This window comes from Manis pentadactyla, chromosome 15 (assembly GCF_030020395.1).
Source record: "Manis pentadactyla isolate mManPen7 chromosome 15, mManPen7.hap1, whole genome shotgun sequence".
Classification (NCBI taxonomy): Eukaryota; Metazoa; Chordata; class Mammalia; order Pholidota; family Manidae; genus Manis; species Manis pentadactyla.
Genome location: NC_080033.1, coordinates 34,114,438 through 34,137,010, shown reverse-complemented (window position 1 = coordinate 34,137,010; position 22,573 = coordinate 34,114,438). Strand labels below are relative to the sequence as shown.

The following is a 22,573-nucleotide window of genomic DNA, read 5'->3' as shown; positions in this document are numbered from 1 at the left end:
CCCTATCCCTTTAAGACTTCCAAAAAGTGCTCGCCAAAACAAAACAGCAAAAAAGCAAAAAAAAAATGGTCGCGCGCTTTTCTTATGTCCTCTGTCGCCCAGCCTCCAGTGCCTGCTCACTGTTCTTGCTGCCCTGTTTTCCTAGTATCGAGCGCCCTGCACTCTGGCCTGGATGGCTGGGGCTGGGTTTTCGGCAGTCCTGGGCTCCGTCTCCCTCCCGCTCTGCCTGCTCTTCTCCCGCCGGGAGCTGGGGGGGAGGGGCGCTCGGCTCCCGCGGGGCCGGGGCTTGTATCTTACCCCCTTCGCGAGGCGCTGGGTTCTCTCAGGTGCGGATGTGGTCTGGATATTGTCCTGTGTCCTCTGGTCTTTATTCTAGGAAGGGTTGTCTTTGTTATATTTTCATAGATATATGTTGTTTTGGGAGGAGATTTCTGCTGCTCTACTCACACCGCCATCTTCCGCCCCCTCCCTAATTTTTAATAATAGAAAGACTTATGAAGATAAATTATCCATTAACAAAAAGAGAAGAGGGAATAAGATGGCCTAGATTCAGTTTTCCCTCTTGCCCTTCAACCTAAAAATTCAATGGATAATAATTAAAGAACTCCGAGAGCTCGAAATACAGGACTAGCTAAGAAACTCAGGACTCGAAAAACGGCAGTGGGATGAGAATCCTGAGATCCCATGTTTTCTGGGCCGAGCATCAGAGAAATCTGTATCCTAAAACAACCAACATGCATAAGGGAAAAAAAAGAAAACACAGAAACAGTAAAAGTGTGTACTGTGTGGCTAAGGGACTGGAAAACAAGAAGCACAACAGAGACCAAGTGGGGAAATCCAACCCTAGCTCCTCCTGTGAGCTAATATTGGCTAACTTGCCTTCAGCAGCAACTTCAAAACCTCTAATGTGCCCACCCAACCACAGTTTCACAACTAGGGTACTGGTGGGCCAATATTAGCAAAAAAGCCCCAGTGAACTGTCCTGACCCCTGCTCCACAAACCAGGCCTCAGTGTGTTTCACCTGCAGCAGCTGCAGCGGAGGGCTGGCCATCCCAACCTGCACTCCACAACTGGTGCCCCAGCAGGCAGTCTGATCCACCTCCAGCAGCAGCTTCACAGAAACAACCCTACCCAACTCCTGTTCCACACCTGGGGAACCAGTGAGTGGGCTGATCCATGCATCAGCTAAGCTTCGTGTTTCCTGACCTTCTATCCAGTGTTGTAAGGGGACTCAGGTCAGAGAGGAATGACATATTACCTATATGAATTGACAAGGGATTTCCATTTGAAAGTATGGAGGCCAAAGGAAGTGGCACAGTGATTCTCAGTGATGCAAGAAAACAACTATCAATCAGGAATCCTGTAGCTAACAAAAGTATTCTTCAGGAATCAAGAGGAAATAATATTATCAGATGAAGGAAAACTAAGAAACCTGTTGTTTGCTATGCAAACTCAAAATAATAGAGGAAGGTTGGGACATTCAGAAAGGAAGGAACAATGGAATGCTGAAAGATGAGATAAGCACAACAGACTAACTTCATGAGTTTCCTTAGTCAAATTCTATGAGTGAAGCAATCTTTTCACACAATATCATGTATTGCTCAATGAATGCATAGGAAAGACCTAAGAAAGTTATGTTGAAAAGGGAAAGAAAGCTAAATGGAAGTAAGGTTTCTACACTTCACTCAAAGTGGTATAATATAGATACAAGTAGGCTTTTGGTAACTATTTATATGATAATTCCTAGAGGAGCCAATAAAAAAATTTAAGACAGCAACATGCTCAAAAACATTATAAATAATCAAAATGGAATTCCAGAAATTGTTCAAATATCCCACAATTAACTCACTGTCCTTCAATGGATGAGTGGTTAAATGATGGTACAGTCATACCATGAAACACTCCTTAGCAATAAAAAGGAATAAACTTGATACATTCAACAACTTGAATCAATCTCATGGGAATTATGCTGAGTAAAAATAAAGCCAATCCCAAAAGGTTATGTACCATATAGTTTCACTTATATAACATTAATGAAATGACAAAATTATAAAATGAAGAACAAATTACTGGTTGCCTTGGATTAAGGAAATGGGTGAGGGAGTGGGTGTGGTAATAAAGCAGTAACACAAGGAATCTCTATGATGATATGCTGATCATACAATTTAGTATCTTGACTGTAGTGGTGGTTACACAAAGTTACACATGGGATAAATAGAGATAACACTACATACACACACACATCCATACTCACATATAAATGGTGTATATATAACTGGTAAAATCTGAATAAGCTCTATGTATTGTACCAAAGTAAATTTCTTGGTTTCATGTTTTATTATAGTTATATAAGATATTAACATTGTGGAAGGCTAGGCCCTTTCTGGACACTTTGCAATTTCTTATGGGTCTGGACTTATTTCAAAATAAAAAGTCATGAAAATTTTTTTTTTTTTTTGTGAGGGCATCTCTCATATTTATTAATCAAATAGTTGTTAACAACGATAAAATTCCGTATAGGGGGGTCAATACTTAATGCACAATCATTAATCCACCCCAAGCCTAATTTTCGTCAGTCTCCAATCTTCTGATGCATAACAAACAAGTTCTTACATGGAGTACAAATTCTTACATAGTGAATAAGTTACATGGTGAACATTACAAGGGCAGTCATCACAGAAGCTTTCGGTTTTGTTCATGCATTATGAACTATAAACAGTCAGTGAAAATATGAGAATATTCATTTGATTTTTAAACTTGATTTATATGTGGATACCACATTTCTCTCTTTATTATTATTATTTTTAATAAAATGCTGAAGTGGTAGGTAGATACGAGATAAAGGTAGAAAACAGAGTTTAGTGTTGTAAGAGAGCAAATGTAGATGATCAGGTGTGTGCCTGTAGACTATGTGTTAATCCGAGCTAGACAATGGCAATAAACATCCATGTATGCAGAAGATTTCTCTCAGAACATGAGGGGGGAGGTTCTAAGCCTCACCTCTGCTGATCCTCATTTTCTCACCTGATGGCCCCCTGCGACTGTGCCTGTCTTAGGTTGTTCCTCCCTTGAGGAATCTTACCTGTCTCTGGCTAACCAGTCATCTTCCGGGGCCATACAGGGAAACGTTAAGTTGGTAAGTGAGAGAGAAGCCTTATCGTTTGAAAAGGTTAGCTTTTTACTTCTTTGCATATTTATGCCCTGTGGCTTCTATGCCCAGCATTTGTCTTGAGGTGTCTTTACCACTTGGAAGAATTATGATACTCGGTAAATTCGACATGTGGCACGAGTTCTATTTAAAGGTTGTAATTAGGTAGGAAGAAGAAAAGCTATAGAAGTAGCAGACAGAAGAAAACCTGGGAAGATTGATTACTTCTTTGACATATCTTCTTGTAGAGTAAATTCAGCATGGATAGGTTTTAAACTACTAATTAAATTGTGTGCACACATTAACATAATAGGAGTATAGTTACATAACCAAAGCATACCTGTAATTACCAGCCATCTCCAGTGAAACCAAGAAAACCAGTTAGGCACCTTAGACATTTGTGAAAACTTATCTATGATATGGTGGATATTGACTGACTGAACTTAAACAGTCTGAGAGAATTCAGATAAATTAAAACAACCCATTCCTGGGGACTGTTCACATCCCATATGTTCTTTTAACGATAAATAGTCTGTGGTTGTAAGATTTTGGAGTGCTACAATTTGCACTTCTCCTAATTATTGGTTGAGTTCCAACAGTACAGATCAAGTCAAATTTGTTGTTTTACTGTATGCACAGGCCAGCTTAGATATCTCCTTCATCATTCCCATGGCAAGTCCAGGAACTGGTGGGATGAGGGCATCTACACCTGTGGCAGTGCGTGGATCTTTGTTGGGGTTTTTTTTTTTTTGCTGATCATCTTCTGTCATGAGTCTTCCCGAGAGTGCTGATGTTGGAAGTTCTTTTTCATATCGTATCTTAGTTCATTTTTGGGGTAGCCAAATTAGGCTTTGATCCTCTGTATAAACACAAACAGACCCTTTGCCTACACTTTTATATGCCCTTTATATCATTGTGTAGAACTCATTGGAGGTCACCACACAGGAACTGCTTTTTTCTTTTTTTATCATTAATCTACACTTACATGACGACAAATTTGTTTACTAGGCTCTCCCCTATACCAGGTCCCCCCTATATACTACTTTACAGTCACTGTCCATCAGCGTAGCAAAATATTGTAGAATCACTACTTGTCTTCTCTGTGTTGTACAGCCCTCCCCTTTCTCCCACCCCCCTATGGATGCTAATCTTAATACCCCTCTTTTTCTCCCCCCCTTAGCCCTCCCTACCCACCGATCCTCCCCAGTCTCTTTCCCTTTGGTACCTGTTAGTCCATTCTTGAGTTCTGTGATTCTGCTGCTGTTTTCTTCCTTCAGTTTTTCCTCTGCTCTTATATTCCAAAGGTGAGTGAAATCATTTGGTATTTCTCTTTTTCCTCTTGGCTTGTTTCACTGAGCATAATACCCTCCAGCTCCATCAATGTTGCTGCAAATGGTAGGATTTGCCCTTGTTTTATGGCTGAGTAGTATTCCATTGTGAATATGTAACACATATTCTTTATCCATTCATCTATCGATGGACATTTAGGTTGCTTCCAATTCTTGGCTATTGTAAATAGTGCTGCGATAAACATAGGTGTGCACTGGTCTTTCTCAAACTTGATTGCTGTCTTCTTAGGGTAAATTCCTAGGAGTGCAATTCCTGGGTCAAATGGTATGTTTCTTTTGAGCATTTTGATGTACCTCCATACTGCTTTCCACAATGGTTGAACTAATTTACATTCCCACCAGCAGTGTAGGAGGGTTCCCCTTTCTCCACAGCCTCGCCAACATTTGTTGTTGTTTGTCTTTTGGATGGCAGCCATCCTTACTGGTGTGAGGTGATACCTCATTGTAGTTTTAATTTGCATTTCTCTGATAACTAGCGAAGTGGAGCATCTTTTCATGTGTCTGTTGGCCATCTGTATTTCTTTTGTGGAGAACCGTCTGTTCAGTTCCTCTGCCGATTTTTAAATTGGGTTATCTGTTTTTTGTTTGTTGAGGTGTGTGAGCTCTTTATATATTCTGGACGTCAAGCCTTTATCGGATGTGTCATTTTCAAATATATTCTCCCATACTGTAGGGTTCCTTTTTGTTCTATTGATGGTGTCTTTTGCTGAACAGAAGCTTTTCAGCTTAATATAGTCCGACTTGTTCATTTTTGCTTTTGTTTTCCTTGCCCGGGGAGATATGTTCAAGAAGAGGTCACTCATGTTTATGTCTAAGAGGTTTTTGCCTATGTTTTCTTCCAAGAGTTTAATGGTTTCATGGCTTACATTCAGGTCTTTGATCCATTTTGAGTTTACTTTTGTATATGGGGTTAGACAATGGTCCAGTTTCATTCTCCTACATGTAGCTGTCCATTTTTGCCAGCACCACATGTTGAAGAGACTGTCATTTCGCCATTGTATGTCCATGGCTCCTTTATCAAATATTAATTGACCATATATGTCTGGGTTAATGTCTGGATTGTCTAGTCTGTTCCATTGGTCTGTGGCTGTGTTCTTGTGCCAGTACCAAATTGTCTTGATTACTATGGCTTTATAATAGAGCTTGAAGTTGGGGAGTGAGATCCCCCCTTCTTTATTTATCTTTCTCAGGATTGCTTTGGCTATTCGGGGTCTTTGGTGGTTCCATATGAATTTTTGAATTATTTGTTGCAGTTCATTGAAGAATGCTGCTGGTAGTTTCATAGGGATTGCATCAAATCTGTATATTGCTTTGGGCAGAATAGCCATTTTGACGATATTAATTCTTCATAGCCATGAGGATGGGATGCGTTTACATCTGCTAGTGTCCCCTTTAATTTCTCTTAACAGTGACTTGTAGTTTTCAGAGTATAAGTCTTTCACTTCTTTGGTTAGGTTTATTCCTAGGTATTTTATTTTTTTTGATGCAATTGTGAATGGAGTTGTTTTACTGATTTCTCTTTCTGTTGGTTCATTGTTAGTGTATAGGAAAGCCACAGATTTCTGAGTGTTGATTTTGTATCCTGCAACTTTGCTGTATTCCAACATCAGTTCTAGTAGTTTGGGGTGGAGTCTTTAGGGATTTTTATGTACAGTATCATGTCATCTGCAAATAGTGACAGTTTAACTTCTTCTTTGCCAATCTGGAGTCCTTGTATTTTTTTTTGTGTGTGATTGCCGTGGCTAGGAGCTCCAGTACTATGTTAAATAACAGTGGGGAGAGTGGGCATCCCTGTCTAGTTCCCGATCTCAGCGGAAATGCTTTCAGCTTCTCGCTGTTCAATATAATGTTGGCTGTGGGTTTTTCATAGATGGCCTTTGTTATGTTGAGGTACTTGCCCTCTATTCCCATTTTGCTGAGAGTTTTTATCATGAATGGATGTTGAACTTTGTCAAATGCTTTTTCAGCATCTATGGAGATGATCATGTGGTTTTTGTCTTTCTTTTTGTTGATGTGGTGGATGATGTTGATGGACTTTCGTATGCTGTGCCATCCTTGCATCCCTGGGATGAATCCCACTTGGTCATGGTGTACGATCCTTTTGATGTATTTTTGAATTTGTTTTGTTAAAATTTTGTTGAGTATTTTTGCGTGTACGTTCATCAGGGATACTGGTCTGTAGTTTTCTTTTTTGGTGGTGTCTTTGCCTGGTTTTGGTATTAGGGTGATGTTAGCTTCATAGAATGAGTTTAGGAGTATCCCCTCCTCTTCTATTTCTTGGAAAACTTTAAGGAGAATGGGTATTATGTCTTTACTGTATGTCTGATAAAATTCTGAGGTAAATCCCTCTGGCTCGGGGGTTTTGTTCTTTGGTAGTTTTTTGATTACCGCTTCAATTTCGTTGCTGGTAATTGGTCTGTTTAAAATTTCTGTTTCTTTTTGGGTCAATTTTGGAAGGTTGTATTTTTCTAGGAAGTTGTCCATTTCTCCTAGGTTTCCCAGCTTGTTAGCATATAGGTTTTCATAGTATTCTCTAATAATTCTTTGTATTTCTGTGGGGTCCGTCGTGATTTTTCCTTTCTCGTTTCTGATACTGTTGATTTGTGTTGACTCTCTTTTCCTCTTAATAAGTCTGGCTAGAGGCTTATCTATTTTGTTTACTTTCTCGAAGAACCAGCTCTCGGTTTCATTGATTTTTGCTATTGTTTTATTCTTCTCAATTTTATTTATTTCTTCTCCGATCTTTATTATGTCCCTCCTTCTGTTGACCTTAGGCCTCATTTGTTCTTCTTTTTCCAATTTCGATAGTTGTGACATTAGACCGTTCATTTGGGCTTGTTCTTCCTTTTTTGAATATGCTTGGATTGCTATATACTTTCCTCTTAAGACTCCTTTTTCTGTGTCCCACAGAAGTTGGGGCTTCGTGTTGTTGTTGTGATTTGTTTCCATATATTGCTGGATCTCCATTTTGATTTGGTCATTGATCCATTGATTATTTAGGAGCATGTTGTTTAGCCTCCATGTGTTTGTGAGCCTTTTTGCCTTTTTTGAACAGTTTATTTCTAGTTTAATGCATTTTTCGTCTGAAAACTTGGTTGGTAGGATTTCAATCTTTTGGAATTTACTGAGGCTCTTTCTGTGACCTAGTATGTGGTCTATTCTGGAGAATGTTCCACGTGCACTTGAGAAGAATGTGTATCCTGTTGCTTTTGGATGTAGAGTTCTGAAGATGTCTGTTATGTCCATCTGTTCTAGTGTGTTGTTCAGTGCCTCTGTGTCCTTATTTATTTTCTGTCTGGTGGATCTGTCCTTTGGAGTGAGTGGTGTGTTGAAGTCTCCTAGAATGAATGCATTGCATTCTATTTCCTCCTTTAGTTCTGTTAATATTTGTTTCAGGTATGTTGGTGCTCCTGTATTGGGTGCATATATATTTATAATGGTTATATCCTCTTGATGGACTGAGCCCTTTTTCATTATGTAATGTCCTTCTTTGTCTTTTGTTACTTTCGTTATTTTGAAGTCTGTTTTGTCTGATACCAGAATTGGAACACCTGCTTTCTTCTCTCTGTTGTTTGCTTGAAATATCTTTTTCCATCCCTTGACTTTAAGTCTGTGCGTGTCTTTGAGTTTGAGGTGAGTCTCTTGTAAGCACCATATGGATGGATCTTCATTTTTTTATCCATTCTATTACTCTGTGTCTTTTGATTGGTGCATTCAGTCCATTTACATTTAGGGTGATTATTGAAAGGTATGAATTTATTGCCATTGCAGGCTTTAAGTTTGTGGTTACTAAAGGTTTAGGGTTAGCTTCTTTACTATCTTACTGTCTAACTTAACTTGCTTGTTGAACTATTATAAACACGGTCTGATGATTCTTTATTTCTCTCCCTTCTTATTCCTCCTCCTCCCTTCTTCATATGTTAGGTGTTTTGTTCTGTGCTCCTTTTAGGAGTCCTCCCATCTAGAGCAGTCCCTGTAGGATGCCCTGTAGAGGTGGTTTGTGGGAGGCAAATTACCTCAACTTTTGCTTGTCTGGGAATTGTTTAACCCCTCCTTCATATTTAAATGATATTCGTGCTGGATACAGTAGTCTTGGTTCGAGGCCCTTCTGTTTCATTGCATTAAGTATATCATGCCATTCTCTTCTGGCCTGTAGGGTTTCTGTTGAGAAGTCTGATGATAGCCTGATGGGTTTTCCTTTGTAGGTAACCTTTTTTTTCCTCTCTGGCTGCCTTTAATACTTTGTCCTTGTCTTTGATCTTTGCCATTTTAATTATTATGTGTCTTGGTGTTGCCCTCCTTGGATCCCTTGTCATGGGAATTCTGTGTACCTCTGTGGTCTGAGAGGCCATTTCTTCCCCTAGTTTGGGGAAGTTTTCGGCAATTATTTCTTCAAAGACATTTTCTATCCCCTTTTCTCTCTCTACTTCTGCTGGTATACCTACAATTCGTATATTGTTCCTTTTCGATTAGTCACTCAGCTCTCTTAAAATTCTTTCATTCCTGGAGATCCTTTTATCTGTCTCTGCATCAGCTTCTCTGCGTTCCTGTTCTCTGTTTTCTAGTCCATTGATGGTCTCTTGCATCTCATCCATTCTGTTTTGAAGTCCTTCCAGAGCTTGTTTTATTTCTGAATTCTCCGTCCTTAGTTCTTGCATATTTCTCTGCAAGTCCATCAGCATGGTTATGACTTTTGTTTTGAATTCTTTTTCAGGAAGACTGGCTAAATCTATCTCCCCAGATTCCTTCTCAGGGGAAGATGTAGCAGATGCCGAAGCTGTCTGGGTTAGTCTTGTCTGGATCATTTTTTTTTGCCTTTTCATGTTGACAGGTGCTATTGACTGTCAGCTGGGAGGGCCAAAATTTTCACTTGCTACTGGCCTTTCTTTACTGAGACAACTGCGACCCCTAGTGGCTTGTGTTGGGTAATTGCGTGTAGAGTGGGTCTTTGTGTCTTGCCTGGCCGGGAGGGAGAAATTTCCCTTTCTGTGGGTGGAGTTTGTCTCAGGCTGCTTCTCTGCTTTCGCAGCGCCTGGAGGGGTAATGGATGGGGGGGCTGTTTGGCTGTTTACCTCCGTGAGGGGTCTCAGAGCTGTTGCCCAGGGGGTTAGTGCGCCCGGTTTTCCCTGTAATTTCCAGCTGCTGGACTATGACCTGTGTTGTTTCTGTCAAGCTGTTAAGTCCCTGTCCCTTTAAGACTTTCAAAAAGCCCCCGCTTTTCTTTGTCACAGGGGCATCAGCTTTGGCACCCGCTCAGAGGTCTTACTCCCTGTTCCCCCAGTATCCAGGGCCCTCTGAGCACGTACTGTGTCTGCGCTCTGGCCCGGATGGCTGGGGCTGGGTGTTCAGCAGTCCTGTGCTCCGTCTCCCTCCCGCTCTGCCTATTCTTCTCCCGCCGGGAGCTGGGGGGAGGGGCGCTCGGGTCCCGCCAGGCCGGGGCTTGTATCTTACCCCTTTCACCAGTCACTGGGTTCTCGCTGGTGTAGCTGCAGTCTGGCCACTGTCCTGCGTCTTCTGGTGTCTCTTTTAGGGCTAGTTGTGTTTGTTGTATTTTCAAAAGTATATATGTTTTTGGGAGGAGATTCCCACTGTCCTACTCACGCCGCCATGTTGGCTCCGCCCCTCGTGAAAATTTTTATTCAATTGCCACCTCAAAAATTTTTGACTCTCAAAATTTGTAATAACTGTGAGAGTAATTTTAAATATGAAACCAGGAAGCTATGAAGAGAGTAATCAGAGAACAAGAATGAGCTATCAGAAATGAAAATACCATTTTGAAAAAAATTCAATATAAGAGCTGGAACAAAAAGTTAAGAAAGATTCCCTCAATGTAGAGAAAAAAGGAAAAAGAAAAGGCTAAAGAAATATAGATCAAAAGAACTCATACAACTCAATACCAAAAAACCCCCAAAAATCCAATTAAAGAATGTGCAGAGGACCTGAATAGACATTTTTCTAAAGAAGACATAGAGAAAGTCAACAGACACATGAAAAGATGCTCAACATAACTAATCATCAGGGAAATGCAAATTGAAAGCACAATGAGGTATCACCTCACACCTGTCTGAATGGCTACTATCCAAAAGACAAGAAATAACAAGTGTTGGCAAGGATGTGGAGAAAAGGGAACCCTCCTACACTGTTGGTGGGGATGTAAACTGATCCAGCCACCGTGGAAAACAATATGGAGGCTCCTCAATAAACTAAAAATATAAATACATATGACCCAGCAACTCCACTTACGGCAATTTACCCAAAGAAAAACAAATCACTAATTTGAAAAAATACATGCCCACCTGTGTTCACTGCAGCATTACTATAATAGCAAAGATATGGAAGCAACCCAAATGCCCACTGACTGATGAATGAATAAAGAAGAAAGATATGGTACATATACCCAACTGAATATTACTCAGCCATAAAAAAGAAGGAAATCACACCATTTGCAACAACATGGATGGACTATAGGGTATCATGCTAAGTGAAATAAGCCAGGTAAAGAAAGATAAATAGCATGTGATTTCACTTATACGTAGAATCTAAAAAACAAAACAACAAAGGAAATAGACCCAACGGTGGTAACCAACAGTGCAAAATACACTGTTAACAAAGGGAGGAGGGTCGGAGGATAGGTGAAATAGTTGAAGGGAATAAAGAGGTAAAAACTGAAAATTGTAAAATAAGTTAGTCATAGGAATGGGAGTAAAACATAGAGGATATAATCAACAATATTGTAAAATCTTCATATGATAACCATGGCAAGCATCTAGTAATGTATCTAATTATTGAGTCACTATGTTGTACATCTGAAACCAATATAATAACTATATCAACTTTATTCCAATAAAAAAAGGGAGAAAGAGATGTAGATGAAAAAAATACTGGCAATAACTTGAAGGCTACTGAATCTGAGATGAATATTTGAGTGCTCAATTTGGGTACGCATAGTACATTATGTTTGAAAAGTTTTATGTAAAAACATTAATTTATAAAATAAAAAAAAAAAATAAACCATTTGAAAAACAAGGAAGAGATAAGGAGGATTATTTTCTATAGGTCTAAGATCCGATTAATAAAAGAGCCCTCATAGAAAGAAGAGAGAAAATAAAAAAAAGGAAAAACATAATTTAGGCAATTCCCATAGCTGAAGAAAGCCACAAATTGAAAGGGTCAACCAAGTGCCAAGCAGAACAAAGGAACACAAGATATACATAAAAATAGGTTCCCATGAAATTTGAGGACCCTAAAATAAAGACAAATTCTCAAAAGGATATAAATCCCAAAATGTACCTTTATTATTGTTTAAGTTACAAAGGTAATAAATAAAATAATTAAAAATAACTACTAAATATTGGGAGATAAAGATGACAGGAAGGTTGGGGTATATGCACGACCTTTCTAAAACAAAGAAGCAACAGATACTGTGTAAAGGTAAAACACCTTACAAAAGAGTTGCATCTACATCATTCAGAAATTTGGAGACAGAGATGAAAATAAATATGGCTAAGAAAAAAAAGACTTCTCTGGAGATGGGGAAATGGTGGAATGGTTAATATTCCGGACGTAAGGTAATGCAACTGTATTGTAAACTTATCTGTATTATTTCACTTTTTACAATACCCATATAAGTAACTTTTACAGTATTCAAAGAAACAGGCACTGTATGGGGCTTGGATTTAAGGGGTCTGAATGAAAAAGAGGCCAGGGTTTGGGGATGAAGATTACACTAAGTGTGGAGGCCTGGAAGAGGGTGAGGGAAGGAGTGATATTAGATCAGCAAGTCTGCTGAGACTGTAGTGGGGAGATTTGGGAAAACTTTGGAGAAACTGAAAGATATAGGTGAAAAATAAGGAATTGAGGTGACTGTGTAGGGCCTCAAATGTTGGAATATGGAGTTTAGAATCTATCCTTTAGGTAGCAGAGAATCACAGAAGGTTTTAAGCAGGAAGTGACATGAATGGATCCGTGCTTCTTAAGATCATGTGTTGTCAAGCACAGAAAATGAACAGGAGAGACTGGAGACAGAGAGAGATTAGTAAAATCATACCATTTAGCAGTAATGAAGTCTGAGTGGTACATAGCAATGGGGATAAATATGGAGAGACAAATCCAAATGCTACTCTAAGGGCACAGGCCAGCATGATAACCATCTGAATACAGGAGTCACTGGCATGAGGACTACTGAAGACAGTGTCCTTATCCAAAATAGGTATTATGGAAAGAAGAGTAGGTTAGAAGAGGGAAGATAACAAATTTGGCATTAGAAAGCTTGGGTTTTATTTTTTGTTTTCTAAACTACTTGAATGACACACCAAAAAAATAAGATTGATGTACATAAAAAAATAGATATATCATGTATACAACTTGATGAGTTGGAGATAATTACACACCTAGAAATGCTGATTTTTAAGTAGTAGATATGCAGAGAGGTGATCAGGTAGTTGGAAATTCAAATTTAAATATTAGGAAAGAGGTCCAGATTAGTAAAATAGATTTAGAGATATTTGCATGAGAAGTTCACTGTTTCCTACATCATACCTTCAAGCACTCAAATACTCAGGTTAAACACTGAGCACTGAGTACCTCCTATGTAACAGCTGTTGCAGTACTATGATAGGTAATAAAGCTGCAATGCTGAATAGAACATGCTCTCTTATCTCTAGGAACTTACACTGTAAGATCTCCAAAAGGTTCTGTTTGGTTTTTTTTTTTTTTTTGGTCAAAATCTCACAATACTCTAAAGAATATCTGCTCTTGCTCACAATGCTTTTCTTTCTGTTCCTTTAAACTTTATGTTTAAAAGGAACTTGTTTCTTTCTCTAAGTAACATCAAGATAAAGCAGCAATTTCTGATTAGATGAGGGTGGCGAGGAGGGTCACCCCAGATGATACTATACTTTTCTGACCTCAGTCTTCACCTCTGGTACAAAAGTATTTCCCTTTTCCTGAAATTAATTTGCTACAAGTATTAATAAAATCAACATTCTCCATTTAATCCTCAGTGTTTTGTGTTTTCTAATGTGCTAATAGCCTTACACATACTCAATTGTGGACCCTTCCACAATTCCGGCACACTTCCTGTTTTCTGGACTTCAGAAACTTCCTTCTGCAATAACCTTTCCGTGAAGGAATGAGTTGATTCAGCAGGTGTACATTGTTCAAATCCTGAGTATTCCCAAGAAACACATATTTTCAGGATGGGCCCTTGGCTGGCTTCCCGGAATGTTTTCTCAGAGGGGAGTGTTTTTGCATGCGTGAGGTCTTGTGCCATACTGTACCAGTTTGTTCAGACGGTTAATGCTAACAATGTGATTTATGGTGGACATATACTTTTTGTCTGGGGAGCTACAGCTTGAGTAACTGAGGTCAGTCATGTAGGTATTACATGCCTATATGACTGACCCCCAATAAAAACCCTGGAGAGTCAACCTTGAGCAAATTTTCCAGGTCGGCAATACTGTGCATGTATTGTCATCACATATTGTTGCTGGGAAACTACTGAGAGAGGACACTTGGAAGCTTGCTCCTGATTTCCTCAGGACTTGCCCCATGTGTCTTTGTTTATTTGATTCTATATCCTTTCACTGTAATAAACTTTAAGCTTCTGAGTGCTGTGAATCCTAGTGAATCACTGAGGTAAAGGGTGGCCATGGGGACCCCTGATAAATCTCCCTTCAAAGTCAGGGATTTCACTCATTTTTCAGGAATTGTCTGACCTTCACTACTCTCTATTTACTTTTTCCAACATCAAGCAGGATTTAAAGCACCTGGTCAATTCCCACATATCAGTTAATTGCAGAGTCTGATATAATCATGACTGAGAGGTCACTTACACCAACATCAAGCAGAGGGCTATGTCTGACTCCTGTATTTCATCAGTCTATGTCACCCAGCCCTAGCAATGGACATAATCATGCCAGGTCTTGGCTACTGTTTAAATGGTTAAGAAAGTGGCTGAGGTACCTCACCATTTTATATACCACCACAACCAAACTGCCAACAGGGTATGGCATGATGATGCCTCCCAATTTCCTACTGCCAGTCCTTCCCATCATCACCACCTCAGAAACTGTACACAATTCTGCACAGATGTAATCCCCACATGGCTGTAGGAGAGGAGCCAGTCCCTGTTCTTAGCCTAGAGCAAGTCTCTTAGCTAGGTTTTGGCTACACGTGGGAGACATGCCATAGATAATTCAGTAGCAACATTAGGAAATGACTTCAATATAAAAAATATACCTAGGGTGAATCTCTATAAAATTCACTCTCACTCACTTGTACTCTAAGCCTCCTTGAGTGGAAGAGAAAAACCTGCAAGTATATTGTATGTCAAATATTACACACAACCCCATAACCTTCCTCATATGTGTCAAGAATGAAATAACTATTTAAATTGTTCATTTTGTTAGCTGTGTGCTTTGATGCTATATGGTTCCTGCACCCATACCTCCAATCTGTGACCTATCATTTTATTTTCTAAGAAAAGGCTTTGAGATTTCATTACCCTACAGAAGTGGATCACCCATGTGAAATGCTATGTAAATGATATATACTGGTCTTAAAATGGCTCAGAATCACAGTTCTGTGTCACAGGAAGTTAAATGTATTCTGTAGTTTACCATTTCTTCAAGCAAAATTGTATATCACAAATTTGTACAGAATGTACACTTGTACTGCACTGACATGAATGGTAACTAAGATAAAGGTCATATCCCCATTTTACATAGGAGCTAACAAGCCAGTGAAAAACTTCTATCACATATTAACATAATTATTTTATATTTTTGAGAAAATCTTAACATTTTTTTATAAGCCTGCCAAAGAGCTTCTCATCTATAAACAACTCAGAGTAATTACATGGTTTGAAGACAGAAGACTCAGAGAAAATTGTGATAGAATTTAATAGAGCTGGTAGGCTCTCCCTTTCACTAAAACAAGCTTTTATTTGTGTGTGTGTGTATGTGTGTATTATCTGTACATGCATGTTTTCTACAGAAGAGCATTCCAATTCTGTAGGCATATCTTTCATAGATGATGATGCTATTCTTATTAAATAAACATTAACTGCTTGGAATCTCAGGTACACACTCAGGTTCATTCTTTTTCTCCTCAGGCAGTTTCCACAATCCACAACACTTTCATTTTAACAGTCTTCACTACTGGTATCATTTCATACTTGAGGGTTTGCTCAAATCAACATCAATCTTGCTGATCCTGCAAACACTTTATTTTGTTGACACAACACAGAATGAATCCACAGCTACTAAACATAAAAAATTTAAACCTATTTCTTCACCAAACGTGTTTCCAAATACTAAGAACAACTCTTGTCAGTCACTCAGTCCTGTCACAGAGAAAGAACACTGGAGAGTCATGAAGCACAGGGCCTTTCATGGGACTCTACTCCCTTCAATAATAGTGCCATCTCATCTATCACTCTGCCACCTACACATGCTGCATCTTCTCAAAGATAATTTACATGTTAAACTTAAACTCTGTGAAGATGAAAATGTTTACTTGCAAGACATCTTGTTAGACACATCTGACTCATACTTTCTCATTAACAAATATAGCCCTTTACCACATGTAACAAGAAGAGGGGAAAGCCTTGCCCTTAGATGAAAAAATAAACACCCATTCAGAATAACATTTCTTCTTCAATTAAGCTTTAGATGTCTTTGCATAAGTCTAAATTAATAAATAAAATATCCCTACCTGATTGGAAAACCTCATGCTCACGTTACGTTGATTCTGTAGTGGGATATAGCGCTGGACAGGATCAATGTCTTTAGGACTTATTAATTCATCAGCTGAAAAAAAAAAAAAGGGAAACAGCATTATCAAAAATGCATCTGTACACTACTATAAAGCAATTAGACCTAACAGGTATCTACAGAAAACTCCAACTAACAAGAGCAGAATATACATCCTTCTCAATGCACATGGAACATCTTCCACATATTAGGTCATAAAACAAGCCTCAATAAATTTAAAAGGACTAAAATCATAAAATGTATGTTCTCTGACCACAATAGAATGAAATTAGAAATCAGTAACAGAAAAAAGTTTTAGAAATTCATTAATATGTGGAAAGTAAACACACATTCCTGAACTTATGCAATGTAGATAAAGCAAGGCTCAGAGGGAAATTTACAGCTGTAATGCCTATATTAAAACAGAGGAAAAACCTCAAATTAATAACCTATTCTTCTACCTTACAGATGAAAAAGAGCAAACTAAGTCAAAAGCAAGCAGAAGGAAGAAGATAATAAAGATTAGAGTGGAAATTAATGAAACAGTATAAAAAAATTAGAGAATGTAAATGAAACCAAAAGTAGAATCTTTAAAAGATCCAAAATTGACAAACCTTTAGCTACACTGACCAAGAAAAAAAGAAAGAAGACTCAAATTATTAAACCAGGAGTGAAAGTTTCATAGTTGCATCCCACTCCTACTTGAAAGACACCTTGTTGGACACATCTGACTCATAGTTCTCATTAACAAATATAGCCCTTTACCACAAGAAAATCTCAACTAACCAGAAGAGAGAAAAGCCTTGCCCTCAGAAGGAAAAATAAATACCCATTCAGAACAAATCCTTTGCATTTACCAACCTTAAGGAGTAAAAGAGAATACTATGAACAAATATATGCCAACAATTTAGATAACCTAGGTAGATACTGACAAATTCCTAGAAATACATACATTATCAAAACTGACTCAAGAAGGAATAGAAAATCTGAACAGACTTGTAACAAAGTGACTGAAATTTCCTGCAAAAAAAAAAAAATTCCAGGATAAGATATTTTCATTGATGAATTTTACCAGATGTTTTAAAGATGAATTAAAAACAATCTTTCATAAACTTTTCCAAAAAATAGCAGTGCAAACACTTCCCAGCTCATTCTAAGAGGCCAGTCTAAGCCCAATATCAAAGTCAAAAACCCACAAGAAATTACAAACCAAAATCTCTTCTGAATATAGACACAAAAATTCTCAACAGAAATACTAACAAGCCAAATCCAGTGATATATAAAAACGATTATACACCATGACTAAGTTGGAGTTAGCCCACAAAAGCAAGGGTGACTTAACATCCTCAATTATTATAATAGAATATTAATAGAACAAAGGACAAAAAACTACATAATCATTTCAGTAGACAGAGAAAACACATTTGACAAAATTCAACATCTTTTCACCATAAAAAGCATTCAACAAACAAGGGATAGAAGGTATCTTCCTCAGCCTGATAAAGAACGTCTATGAAAAACCTATGACTAAATAACACTCAATGGCAAAAGACTAAATTCTTTGCCCTAAAGATCAGGAACAAGAAAATGTCTGCTCTTCCTACTTCTATTCAACATTATATTGGAAGTTCCAACAAGAGAAATTAGACAAGAAAAAAGTAATAAAAGGCATACAGATTGAAAGGAAGAAGCTATAATTAAGACAATGTGGTACTGGCATAAAGACAGACATAGAGATCAATGGGATAGAACTGTGAGTTCAGAAATAAACACTTACATTTATGGTCAATTGATTTTTGACAAAAGTGCCAAAACAATTAAATGGAGAAAAGAATAATTTTTTTCACTATTTAAATAGTACTGGGACAACTGGATATTCAAATGCAAAAGAATGAAGTTGGACCTCTTCCTCATACCATCTACAAAAAATTAAGTCAAAATAGATAAAAAAGTTAAATGTAAAAGATAAAACTATGAAACTGCTAAAAATAAATAAATCTTTCTGACTTTTTTTGTTTTGTTTTGTTTTGTTTTTTCAGAGTGCATCTCTCATATTTATTGATCAAATGGTTGTTAACAACAATAGAATTCTGTATAGGGGACTCAATGCACAATCATTAATCCAACCCAAGCCTAATTCTCGTCAGTCTCCAATCTTCTGAAGCATAACGAACAAGTTCTTACATGGAGAACAAATTCTTACATAGTGAACAAGTTCTTACATGGTGAACAGTAAAAGAGCAGTCATCACAGAAACTTTCGGTTTTGATCACGCATTATGAACTATAGACAATCAGGTCAAGTATGAATATTCATTTGATTTTTATACTTGATTTATATGTGGATCCCACATTTCTCCCTTTATTATTATTATTATTTTTTTAATTTTTTTTCATTTTTTATATTTATTTTTTATTTTTTAAGGAAGGGTAGTTGACACACAGTATTACATTAGTTTCAGGTGTACAACACAGTGATTCAACATTTATATACATGATAATTCTAGGTACCAGCTATCACCATACCAAGTTGTTACAATATTTTGACTATATTCCTTATGCTATACATTACATCCCGGTTACTTATTTATTTTACAATTGGAAGTGCGTGTATATATATACATATATTTTTTTTTGTGAGGGCATCTCTCATATTTATTGATCAAATGGTTGTTGACAACAATAAAATTCTCTATAGGGGGGTCAATGTTCAATGCACAATCATTAATCCACCCCAAGCCTAATTTTCGTCAGTCTCCAATCTTCTGAGGCATAACAAACAAGTTCTTACATGGGGAACAAATTCTTACATAATGAATAAGTTACATAGTGAACAGTACAAGGGCAGTCATCACAGAAACTTTCGGTTTTGCTCATGCATTATGAACTATAAAGTCACTTCAAATATGAATACTCATTTGGTTTTTATACTTGATTTATATGTGGATACCACATGTATCTCTTTATTATTATTATTTTTAATAAAATGCTGAAGTGGTAGGTAGATACAAGATAAAGGTAGAAAACATAGTTTAGTGTTGTAAGAGAGCAAATGTAGATGATCAGGTGTGTGCCTGTAGACTATGTGTTAATCCAAGCTAGACACGGGCAATAAAACATCCACGTATGGATAAGATTTCTCTCAGAACGGCGGGGTGAGGTTCTAAGCCGCACCTCTGTTGATCCCCATTTTCTCACCTGATGGCCCCCCTGCGACTGTGCCTGTCTTAGGTTGTTCCTCCCTTGAGGAATCTTACCCGTCTCTGGCTAACCAGTCTTCTTCTGGGGCCATACAGGGAAATGTAAAGTTGATCAGTGAGAGAGAAGCCTTATTGTTTGAAAAGGTTAGCTTTTTACTTCTTTGCATATTTATGCCCTGTGGCTTCTATGCCCAGCATTTGTCTTGAGGTGTCTTTACTCCTTGGAAGAATTATGATACTCGGTAAATTCGATATGAGGCACGAAGTCTATTTAAGGGTTGTAATTAGGAAGGAAGAAGAAAAGCTATAGAAGTAGCAGGCGGAAGAAAACATGGGGAGATTGATTATTTCTTTGAGATATCTTCTTGTAGAGTAACTTCAGCATGGATAGGTTTTAAACTACTAAGTAAATTGTGCACACACATTAACATAATAGGAGTACAGTTACGTAACCAAAGCATACCTGTAATTACCAGCCATCTCCAGTAAAACCAAGAAAACCAGTTAGGCACCTTAGGCATTTGTGAAAACTTATCTATGATATGGTGGATAATGTCCAACTGAACTTGAACAGTCTGAGACAATTCAGATAAATTAAAACAACCCATTCCTGGGGACTGTTCACATCCCATATGTTCTTTTAACAGTAAATAGTCTGTAGTTGTAAGATTTTGGAGTGCTACAATTTGCACTTCTCCTAATTCTTGGTTGAGTTCCAACCGTATAGATCCAGTCAAATTTGTTGTTTTACTGTATGCACAGCCAGCTTAGATATCTCCTTCTTCATTCCCATGGCAAGTCCAGGAACTGGTGGGATGAGTGCACCTACACCTGTAGCATTGCGTGGATCTTTGTTGGGGTTTTTTTGATGATCATCTTCTGGCATGAGGCCTCCCGAGAGTGCTGATGTTGAAAGTTCTTTTTCATATCGTATCTTAGTTCATTTTCGCGGTAGCCAAATTAGGCTTTGATCCTCTGTATAAACACCCTTTGCCTACATTTTTATATGCCCTTTATATCATTGTGTAGAGCTCATTGGAGGTCACCACACAGGAACTGCTCCTTTTTTTTTTAACAATAATGTACACTTACATGACAAATACTTTGTTTACTAGGCTCTCCCCTATACCAGGTCCCCTCTATATACCCCTTTACAGTAACTGTCCATCAGCATAGCAAAATGTTGCAGAACCACTACTTGTCTTCTCTGTGTTGTACAGCCCTCCCCTTTCTCCCACCCCCTCATGCATGCTAATCTTAATACCCCCTTTTTTCTCCCCCCCATTATCCCTCCCTACCCAGCCATCCTCCCCAGTCCCTTTCCCTTTGGTACCTGTTAGTCCATTCTTGAGTTCTCTGATTCTGCTGCTGTTTTGTTCCTTCAGTTTTTCCTTTGTTCTTATACTCCACAGATGAGTGAGATCATTTGGTATTTCTCTTTCTCCGCTTGGCTTGTTTCACTCAACATAATACCCTCCAGCTCCATTCATGTTGCTGCAAATGGTAGGATTTGCCCTTTTCTTATGGCTGAGTAGTATTCCATTGTGTATATGTACCACTTCTTCTTTATCCATTCATCTATCGATGGACATTTAGGTTGCTTCCAATTCTTGGCTATTGTAAATAGTGCTGCGATAAACATAGGGGTGCATTGGTCTTTCTCATACTTGATTGCTGCATTCTTAGGGTAAATTCCTAGGAGTGCAATTCCTGGGTCAAATGGTAAGTCTGTTTTGAGCATTTTGATGTACCTCCATACTGCTTTCCACAATGGTTGAACTAACTTACATTCCCACCAGCAGTGTAGGAGGGTTCCCCTTTCTCCACAGCCTCGCCAACATTTGTTGTTGTTTGTCTTTTGGATGGCAGCCATCCTTACTGGTGTGAGGTGATACCTCATTGTAGTTTTAATTTGCATTTCTCTGATAACTAGTGAAGTGGAGCATCTTTTCATGTGTCTGTTGGCCATCTGTATTTCTTTTTTGGAGAACCATCTGTTCAGTTCCTCTGCCCATTTTTTAATTGGGTTATTTGTTTTTTGTTTGTTGAGGCGTGTGAGCTCTTTATATATTCTGGACATCAAGCCTTTATCGGATGTGTCATTTTCAAATATATTCTCCCATACTGTAGGGTTCCATTTTGTTCTATTGATGGTGTCTTTTGCTGTACAGAAGCTTTTCAGCTTAATATAGTCCGACTTGTTCATTGTTGCTATTGTTTTCCTTGCCCAGGGAGATATGTTCAAGAAGAGGTCACTCATGTTTATGTCTAAGAGGTTTTTGCCTATGTTTTCTTCCAAGAGTTTAATGGTTTCGTGACTTACATTCAGGTCTTTGATCCATTTTGAGTTTACTTTTGTATATGGGGTTAGATGATGGTCCAGTTTCATTCTCCTACATGTAGCTGTCCAGTTTTCCAGCACCATCTGTTGAAGAGACTGTCATTTCGCCATTGTAGGTCCATGGCTCCTTTGTCAAATATTAATTGACCATATATGTCTGGGTTAATGTCTGGATTGTCTAGTCTGTTCCATTGGTCTGTGGCTCTGCTCTTGTGCCAGTACCAAATTGTCTTGATTACTATGCCTTTATAATAGAGCTTGAAGTTGGGGAGTGAGATCCCCCCTACTTTATTCTTCTTTCTCAGGATTGCTTTGGCTATTCGGGGTCTTTGGTGTTTCCATATGAATTTTTGAATTATTTGTTCCAGTTCATTGAAGAATGTTGCTGGTAGTTTCATAGGGATTGCATCAAATCTATATATTGTTTTGGGCAGAATGGCCATTTTGACAATATTAATTCTTCCTAACCATGAGCATGGGATGCGTTTCCATCTGTTAGTGTCCCCTTTAATTTCTCTTAAGAGTGACTTGTAGTTTTCAGAGTATAAGTCTTTCACTTCTTTGGTTAGGTTTATTCCTAGGTATTTTATTTTTTTTGATGCAATTGTGAATGGAGTTGTTTTTCTGATTTCTCTTTCTGTTGGTTCATTGTTAGTGTATAGAAAAGCCACAGATTTCTGTGTGTTGATTTTGTATCCTGCAACTTTGCTGTATTCCGACATCAGTTCTAGTAGTTTTGGGGTGGAGTCTTTAGGGTTTTTTATGTACAGTATCATGTCATC

General features: G+C 38.1%; 1 protein-coding gene across 4 annotated transcripts in view; it reads right to left on the bottom strand.

Moving 5' to 3' along the window:
- PHKB (phosphorylase kinase regulatory subunit beta) overlaps positions 1 to 22,573 on the bottom strand; it is a 351,182-nt gene that overhangs the window by 103,639 nt on the left and 224,970 nt on the right. For all 4 annotated transcript variants that reach the window (XM_036927464.2, XM_036927463.2, XM_036927465.2 and 1 more), the window contains one exon: positions 16,214 to 16,308. In XM_036927464.2, the coding sequence (XP_036783359.2) occupies positions 16,214 to 16,308 (95 nt within the window). The remainder of the gene's footprint in view (positions 1 to 16,213; positions 16,309 to 22,573) is intronic.